Source organism: Penaeus japonicus, unplaced genomic scaffold (genome assembly GCF_977035675.1).
Source record: "Penaeus japonicus unplaced genomic scaffold, GWHDUDI00000001_assembly GWHDUDI00000034, whole genome shotgun sequence".
Lineage (NCBI taxonomy): Eukaryota > Metazoa > Arthropoda > Malacostraca > Decapoda > Penaeidae > Penaeus > Penaeus japonicus.
In genome coordinates, this window is record NW_028234436.1 from 13,499,901 (window position 1) to 13,509,636 (window position 9,736).

General features: G+C 35.0%; 1 protein-coding gene across 9 annotated transcripts in view; it reads right to left on the reverse strand.

The window, feature by feature from the left end:
- Positions 1-933: 933 nt before the first annotated feature.
- The window catches only part of LOC122254679 (poly(ADP-ribose) glycohydrolase), a 17,907-nt gene continuing 9,104 nt past the window's right edge, over positions 934-9,736 (reverse strand). For 7 of the 9 annotated variants that reach the window (XM_043018487.2, XM_043018483.2, XM_043018485.2 and 4 more), the window contains 9 exons: positions 9,697-9,736; positions 8,376-8,455; positions 7,229-7,385; positions 6,884-7,014; positions 6,426-6,616; positions 5,721-5,825; positions 4,814-4,943; positions 4,531-4,662; positions 934-1,908 (listed from right to left, as the gene is read on the reverse strand). The exon at positions 9,697-9,736 is cut by the window's right edge and continues 64 nt beyond it. In XM_043018487.2, the coding sequence (XP_042874421.2) occupies positions 1,418-1,908; positions 4,531-4,662; positions 4,814-4,943; positions 5,721-5,825; positions 6,426-6,616; positions 6,884-7,014; positions 7,229-7,385; positions 8,376-8,455; positions 9,697-9,736 (1,457 nt within the window). In that variant the 3' untranslated portion in view covers positions 934-1,417. Of the gene's footprint in view, positions 1,909-1,939; positions 4,220-4,530; positions 4,663-4,813; positions 4,944-5,720; positions 5,826-6,425; positions 6,617-6,883; positions 7,015-7,228; positions 7,386-8,375; positions 8,456-9,696 lie in introns of those variants that run through there. The other 2 variants (XR_015190462.1, XM_043018488.2) reach the window with 2 other exon arrangements.

Here is a 9,736-nt window from a genome sequence, read left to right on the forward strand (position 1 = left end):
TTTTGTACTATTAACATCAACCCTTAATAATGTCTGCTTCCCTTAACTATTATTACCCTTCCCTTAGTATTTATGAGGATTCTTTCCTCTTGCCACATGTGCCTAACAAAAATTGCATTCCTCACAAAACAAAAATGGGAATAATGTTTGAGTGGTGTCCCAATTTAACCTTGGATTAGTGACAGAGAGAAAAAAAAAAATAAAACCCAGTTATAAGAAAGTAATAAAAGGGACAAACAGTATAAATAGGGATCTTAATATTACAAATGATTTCAATTTGTATCATTATCAGTCAGTGTACACTTGTAGGCTACTTTGATATGAGACATATTACTTTAACTGTTGCAGAAACATAGAGAGAGAGAAAACAAATTATGTTTATATTCATCATCTGCAATAAAGCCCTAATTCACACTAGGGTTCTTTCATCCAAATCCTAGGCTACTTTTCAATAAATAAAATGAGACTGTATTTCTTACACCTACATTAATTATACTAGTAATACTGCCCGACATATCATTTTATAAATGTCATTACTTCACAACAGTCACGGATTATCATCATTAATTCTAAATGCCTTTTCACAAAATGTAATAGTTATATTAATAATATACTACTAGTGTCTTGTGGTGGTTAAGTACCATTTCTATAGTGGTTTTGACTTTGACTGCATTTCCCAATTCCACATCCCCCTTCCCCCAAATCATACCTTCAACTCTTCAATTGTAACATAAAAAAACAACAATTCAGATATATTAATCTAGTATATGAATTCTACAGTGCTTATTATTATATTTATCTAACTATCTTATCAGTGCTCTCTCCATGTTTAAAGACTACTCTTCATATCTTATGAAGCTATGTAAATGAAACCAAGTAAACTTGTGTTATGTAATATATCAACAGCACAAGGTCAGTATTCAAACAGGTTCATTAAACTATTCATCATTTATTTATTCTGGTAAATATCTAATAGAGAATTAATGAAATCTCTTGAAAAAGTAATCATAATAAAATAAAGATGAAATAAATAAGTGCCTATATTTTTCACTGCAATAAAATATCAGAAGTTTAAGTCATTTAAAATGTCTTAAACAAAATAATGCATAATATCCCAACATACATATAACAGAATAAAATATACAATCTGAATATTGTGTAAAGTTATTGAACCCTATGCTTTAATGCAGTGTAACTGAATTTTCTCCTTTGTACTGGAATCCAGAAGTATTTTCATTCATTCATTTATTAACTCATTCTACTGATTACATACAAACAATATACACTGTTGTACTGCACACTAGGTTTTATGCTCTTCACTGGGTCTAACTTTTCCTATCTATGAAAAGAAAAGAAAAAGAACAAGAAATGAAATAAGGAAAAAAAACGGAAAGCATAGAATAAGGAAACACGAAGCCTATGATGCTAAGCATTTATCGATGTCATCTAAATAGGAAAGGAGCTTGCTCGACTCGCAAGCTTCCGATGAGACGCTATTCCCCTCGGCGTCTTTCATTTTCCTCAGTTCACCCTTCACGTTTTCTATGAAATTACTTGAACTGCGACCTCCTTTTCTATTGTCTAGACTAATGGCGCTTGGACTACCCTGCTGGCCCTTCGACCTCTGGCCCTCAACCAGCCGATCACACTCGGTTAACACCTGCAGGATCTTCTCCTCTGTGAGGGACCCGGAACCGCTGGGGTCCTTGCCGAGGAGTGCCACTGCTGCTGATGCCTTGGCGTTCAGGGGTATGTTTTTATTGGCAACCGATGAGGAGGATTTGGCAAAATAATCCGTGATGCTCCTGGCGGTTCGGTGTGCAGTGCCGGAAGAGGAAGAGGAGGTGGTGGTGGAGTGGGAGCTTCCTTGGCTTATTAAATTCTTATTGTTGGGTTCTTTACTGGGTCCTGAAATCACAGTAAACTCAAACATTTCAACAATGGTCAGGTGGGGCAGTTGTGACTATGAATTTTGGTAACACTTTCTGATTGCTTTGTACTTCTCCCCTATTGAAAGCTTCAGGTAGAGAACATTAAATGATAATAACAAATGACAATAACAATAGTAACAATGGTGATAGTGATAATGATAACAACAATAATAATAATAATAATAACAATAATAATAATAATAACAATAATTAATAATATAATATAAACAATAAGTAAAACAAGGCTGAATATGAACACAAATGACAAAGATAGCATATCAAATAATACACGATAATCATTGTATTGGTAAAAGAGGAAGAAAGTGATTAACACAAAACAGTAGGAAAGAAAATTAATTATAATATTTTATCACAGTGACCCCAATATAACCTAACATACCCATCTACACAATAACTTCTTAATGACTTGGGTATGTGTTACCATATAAACAAAAGGAAAAATTATGGCATTTCAATTCTTTGAAACCAATGAATGACTCTTTAAAATGTGTTGTCAGAGGCCATAGAAATAATTCAGAATAGATGGATACAAAATGACATGATCATGAGATTAAATATTGCTACTGAAACAATTCAAAATTTCATATATATATATATATACAACACCAACACACAAAAATGATATACTGCATATCAAATCTCATGATCAAACATATACATTTGAAATCTATCGAAACAAAATCTATGAACAATCAAAAAATATATATCCCTTGTAAGATGCTACCATCATGTAAACTTTACATAATCATAATCAATCTATAATAAATTATTCTCTTCTTTGTTTACTGACTTAAGCATATAACCTTCTACAGCATGCATGAGTTACCCCTTCATTCAGCTGTACACCAATATGTATTTCGTTCACGTCCATTACTACCATTCACCCATTTCTTTCACAAGGTTAAGATGGTTGGACTAGGATGGATAATAGAGTAGGGAATAAGTGAAATAAAGAGAGAAAAAACAAAATTGAAGAAACAAAGGGTCTACTGCCTTTACATCACAACCAAAGAAATAATGCGGTGCCATTTAAGGAAAGGAGAGAAAAATAATACATGGATTTATGAAGCTTTACCAGGCTGTTCAACAAGCTGAAGATGCAGATTTAACCCATTGCGTACGGGTGTCAAGACATACATGTCGGCACCGATTCGGCCTAAGAGACGGGTATAAATGCGTATATGACGCGACAACGGGATCTGCTCACAGTTGGAGCGTGCACACAGTCATAACAGTGCTAGCTCTAGAGCTACAGGGTTCCAAAGTTAGCCTAAACTTACATGTATTTATGGAAAAGTATTGTTTGCGCTAGTCTACGCTACCCGGAGGGCAGAGAAAATGCTTTCCCCGTCCCTCTAGTTTCTAGCCGGTGCCGCTAGTGTCGTAAACCACCCACCTTGACAACCAGTTAGGTCGTTAGGTGCCCCATCAGCAATGAGTTAACGGCTAAGTGGAACAAAACTTTGGTATCTATCTAAGTAATCTTCTTTGGTTGATAGTACTTAATAATCAGGCACTATTTCACAATGATGAAATGTCTTTTGTACGTTATCAACAAATCTTGAAGATTCCTCTACGAAAGTGCAACTGTGTTTTCTACAGGAAGTGCTCTTTAGAAATATATTCTGTAAATATACGGTCATCAGAAAAGTACACTATTTTTCCTTTAACACTCACAATGTATAAAAAAATATAGAACTCCCTCCACTTAATAGGAAATGCTTTCAGTTAAACAGCTAACGGACCTACTAATACTATCTTTTATCTATGCTTCAAAGTTTTAGGAAAGCACAGTGTAAGGGGAACTTCACATCTTTCTCTGGCAACTATATTTTGAATGTAAAACTTTTTCATGAACCTGCACAATAGCAGCAGCCTTATAATATATGATCACACTTACTTACAGGCTGCCAAAGTGATGCAAAGTTTCATATATGATGGTGCTTGGAACAATTTCGATAACATAAAGACCCTCTTTTTAATGAAGAATCATAGCCTTAAGAGTACTAATGGAACATGTAAAGCTTAAAGCAGCCAAATCATCATCAATTCCCTGGCAGTACTATCCTCTTATGTGGTCTTCAAATGCTATGATAAATATTTGCTTGTGCTGTCTACCTAGTGCAAGTTCATTATAAAACTCAGAATGAAAAGTCCCACCTCTTGAAGGCTCTACTTGTGCCTGACCTCAATAAATGTCTGAGTCCTTCCTTTGCAGTCTCAATAGGTGACCAAGTATGACTCAGCAGAGACCATCACCTTATGACCTAACCACACAAAAATCATTAGTGTCCTGATAGCATTCACTATCCTGCCTATTGCCCAACTAACATTTGCATCTCCTTAATGCTCCAGCCTTTCTTTACAGTACAGGGCCCACTACAATAAATACAAAGATCCCCTGAAAGCACTAACAGAAAGAAACTGTAGAAGCCTCACTACAGCAAAAATCCAATAGGCATCAGTTCAAAAATCTGTTGTTACATTTGATATGCAACGAAGGTAAGACTTTCAAAAATTTTCAAGTGTAAAATTCACTACGGTCAAACTTTATTCTTCTCATACAATCATAACTTACCCTTAGCTTCCTCAGTATCATTATCAGTTTCTGAATCATAAGCACCTAGGTTATGGTAGATATAATGAGACAGGTCGGAACCATCAACCCGATCTCTTAAACCGTGATGATTTAACACCTGCACTAATTCACCTGGAAGGAGAAAATGCATGAGAATATCAATAACCACTCCATCATACCTTTTACTAAAGCTCTTGTAAAATGTGTATCAATCATGTAAATATAATATACAACATACAACATACAACTCCTTTAAACCTTTGTAATGGGAAAATATTCTTACCAACTGTTACGTTATTCTCCGTAAGGAAGATGTGCATCGTGGAGAGGTCATTCCTCAGCTTCTGATCCCCGAATGTAAAATAGGCGACATCTCTGCCAATGTAGCCACACACGGCTAGCTGAATCAGTGACTGGCGATGAAAAAGCAAAACGAAAGTAATCAGATGCATAATTCAAGATGATTATGAGATGAACTCAATGAAATGTGTATATCTAATTTAATAAAAGCAGAATACATCAAGAATCACTACCATCCACAACTTTTTTTCATTCTTCTTCATTTTTTATCATTCTCTAATCCTTCCCTTTTACCCATTCCTATAACATCATTAATTTCTTAACCTAAAATTTGCATATTGCACAATACTTTTGATCATGATTTTTTTATGCTTCTCTCTTCTTGATTATTAACACTATTCCCAGGCTTATGCTCCTCCCATATAATATATTCCCAAAATACAAACAAAAAACAACAACCATTCAAAAATACATACTAGGAGGGAAGACAATGAATGATAGAGTACATGCATATGAAATTTTACTTCTTAATTTTCCTCATCTTCTGAACCCTTGAGCTAGTTAAAAAATCACTTGATTTTAGTCATACAACTCTTCACCTGCTCTCTTTGCTTGAAATAATGCCTACACATATGCACAAGCATGTTCCTTCAAACCATCCCCAAAGACAAAGACACAGAGACAGACACACAGACACACACACACACATACGCACACACACAAACATACGCACACACACACACATACGCACACACACACACACATACGCACACACACACACACATACACACACACACATACACACACACACACACAAAAGTTACTGGTCAAGCAAGCAAGTGATTTGAATAAAGAGATAGGAATCAAATGAGAAATTGTGGAATAAATACCTTTAATCTTGAATCCCCTTTGAAAGCACCACACCCCCAGTTCCCTGTTGCAACAGCCACCGGTGTGCCTGAACTCCCCTCCATCAACTGGAAGCCAGCATATGCCTGAAAGGAGGAACAAGTACAATAAATAATCAAATAAATAATAAATATGAAAAATAAACAATAAACATGAATGATAAATAGATTGGAAATGAAACACAAATAACAAAAAAGTAAATATATACATAATTAAAATGTATATGTCGATTCTTTGTCTTGATTTCAGGCCCCCCTGCTGAAACCAGAACAACCAAATAAAAACTAAAGGAATAACTCCTCACTTATATTTACACATTTTAGTCAAATGATGCAAGAATCAAAGTGCAAGAATCAATTGTTCTGTTAAAGTGCATGATCTAAGTAAATGCATGGTATACTACGTATGTGTTGAGATTTTTGCAAAAAGTTTAAATATCGAAAGGAAGGACTGAGAGAAGAATGAGAATATAAACAAGAAGGAAGACTAGGGAGAAAATAAGATAAATAAAATAAGAAAATAAGACAAATGATAAAAGACGAAGAGGAATAAGAGAAGAAAAATAATAATGAAGAAAAGTGGAATAAAAAGAACACCTCTATTGAAATACACCACATATTGTTACCACATACAACCTAAAAACAAAATAGATCTATATGAATAGAGTGGACAAACTCGTGCATTACCTTATTCAATTCCCTTAAGATAAAGTTTGGCCTGTACTGAATTCTTGGCTGCTTTGTGAAGTGGAGGGCATCTATAGCTGTGACCTGACACATTCTACGTCCCCAAGGATCCCGCGGAGTTGTGTCCTTGTGAGATCCTGCCCAGCGGAAGTTAGATGCATAACCAATGCCTTTGTTGAACTGCTCTACACCTAATGAAAGAAAGAAAGAAAGAAAGAAAAAATGTTATATTCTATAGAGCACTAGAATATTTTATTATTCTGAAGATACTATATTCCATAAACAATAGAAAATACTCTTTTTTACCTAAATACATAAAGTTAAAAAAAATCTATATAAAACACTTTTAATCATAAAAAGCAATCATCAATATTAAAACCTAATAATCATATCAAAATGAATCAAACTTTCTAGGAATTCAATGAATAACAACTTTGAACTCAAGAAAAACACATTACCTATTACAAGGAGGGCCTCTGTCTTGTCCAGAACTTGCGTAAAGAGTCTTGACACAATTAATTCTGGAGACAACACAAAACGTATTTCTTCCTGGACACAACCTAAGCCTAGGACACCACCGCCCACGTACCTTGAAGAGTGAGGATGTGGTGAGAGGGGGGAAAAAGGGTGGAGGAAGGGTTAAAAAAAAAAAAGTTGACGAGAATAGTTTCAAGCTATTATAATGATGATGATGATAATGATAAAAACAATAATAATAATACTGATAATAACAATAATAATAATTACAATGATAATAATACAAATTATTACTCCACAAAAGCCATGAAATCTCAAGACCTTACTTGTTAGCAAAATCAACTTGAAGGAGTCCCATCTGTTCTTCTATTAATCCTTTGGTATCTACATGGAGCTTTGGCAGTGGCTTGGAACAGGTCTCCCAGTGTGGCATACTTTGCGGGTTAACATACTGTCTGGTGAATGTCACAGTACCAGTTGGCTCTGAAAAGCGATGAGACGTGCTTGCAATTGCTACCCTGCTACACATTTTAATAGATATCTACTGGTTTTTCTATTGGTAAGTGGAAGAAAGGGTGAGAGAGGTTTAAAAGGGAAGCAAAGAGGGAGAAACAGGGAGAGGGATTGAGGGCAAAAACAGAGGGGACTGAGTGAGGGTGTGAGTGAGGGATGGAGAGGGAGAAAGAGGGAGAGGGATTGAGAGCAAAAACAGAGGGGGGTGAGTGAGGGATGGAGAGGGAGGAAGGGTGTGAGTGAGGTAGAGGGAGAGAGGGAGGGTGATAGTGAGGGTTAGATGAGGGGAAGGTGTGAGTGAGGGTGATAGTGAGGGAGAGGGAGGGAAGATATGAGCGAGGGAGGAGAGAGGGAGGGTGTAAGAGAAAGAGAAAGAGAAAGAGAAAGAGAGAGAGAGAGAGAGAGAGAGAGAGAGAGAGAGAGAGAGAGAGAGAGAGAGAGAGAGAGAGAGAGAGAGAGAGAGAGAGAGAGAGAGAGAGAGAAAGAGAGAAGAGAGAGAAAGAGAGAGAAAGAGAGAGAAAGAGAGAGAAAGAAAGAGAAAGAGAGAGAAAGAGAGAGAAAGAAAGAGAAAGAGAGAAAGAGAGAAAGAGAGAGGGAGAGAAAGAGAGAGAGAGAGAAGGAGAGAGAGAGAGAAGGAGAGAGAGAGAGAAGGAGAGAGAGAGAGAGAAGGAGAGAGAGAGAGAAGGAGAGAGAGAGAGAGAGGAGAGAGAAAGAGTAAAGGAGAGAGAAAGAGTAAAGGAGAGAGAAAGAGAGAAGGAGAGAGAAAGAGAGAAGGAGAGAGAGAAAGAGAGAAAGAGAGAGAGAGAGCAATTCAAAAGGGCACACAAAAGTATGTAGAAAAGGAAAGACTGGGAATGAATAATTTGAGGCCTTTTGAAGTTATATCATATACATTTGATACAATGAACTAATAAACTTTTCTCATGGATATACATCAAAACATAATTATTCAACACTAACCTTTACTAGTGACTCTTCTAAAATAATTTATCAAGCATTTTATTTTCTCCATTGATCTCTTCTCTCGGGGATAAAACAATCTGGAATTATTATACACTATGTAATACTCTTAACTTTTAAAATTTCTTTTACTAAAAGTAAATGTAATTTTAACCATTGCATCTTCTTTGAAGACAAAAACTCTAACAGAAACAAAGGTATTTCTACAGTAGTTACCACATACCAATTACAAGGAAAAAAATACGCAGAATAAATAAATCACTGAATTCTAAGACATTTTTCTTCCGCGACACTTCTTTTAAAAAATTACATAAAACATCAATATATAATAAAAACTAATCATATGTCCTGTTTCATATCAACAAGCCAATCAAAATAACTTTCATCTTACTCAGTGTGTTCTGAACAGATGCTCTGAAAATTCAAAAGGTGGCTGCAGTGACATACTCTGATGCAAATGTCAGGTACCCTAAGTGAAATTTTGTCTCTACAAATTATTAAACTCTATGGGGAATAGTCTTAAATAATGATTAATCTCAAATAACAAGCTCTATCTTGACAGGAAATACATGGGTGAATGTCTACTGATCTCTGGCCAGAGTGTGATATACAAAGGCCACAAAGGTCACTTGACACTGCCATTACTGGATATGTTATTTATATGTTCAAACAGCTATATTTGGAGTTAGTGATCGATATGTAATATATGAAGACATCATAGAATCCCCCATAACATTGATTCTGTGCCATGTTTATCATATAAATACTATGTCCAAAATAATTTAATGCAAGATATTTTTTTCCTAATACTTTTAGCTGTATATTTTGCCATCAATAACAAATTACTGAGTAAGCATAACAGAATCTATATATTGATTGAAATTATATTTTTTACATTTGCACATAGAAACCAAAACCAAAAAAACACAAGTTATTTTGAATTTTATCTAATATTGTTTCGTTCCTCCATCTACCTTCAGCTTTTAAAATGAAGGAAATCTAGGAAGAATCTGGATTAGTTGTAAACTACCGGTTAACTACTACAAGCTTAACAAACTTTCAACAAAGAGTTATAGGATTACTGTTGAAGAAGCAAAAAAGATCTGAAACTGTTCTACAAAGAAAATTAAATATCTACTTTGTAAATAAGGTTTATAATTCTTATTGTTAAAGCCCTGTATGTGTACTTGAATCATATCACAACATTTGAGAGAAAAAGTTAAATAGATATTCCCTTCATGCATGAAATAACCAAAATATAAAACAAGAAAACAAAATTATACCAATATAGAAAATATTACATTCAAACTTCTCCTTATACCTGTTGAAATTTATATCTGGGTAGGATGCATATTCTGTCT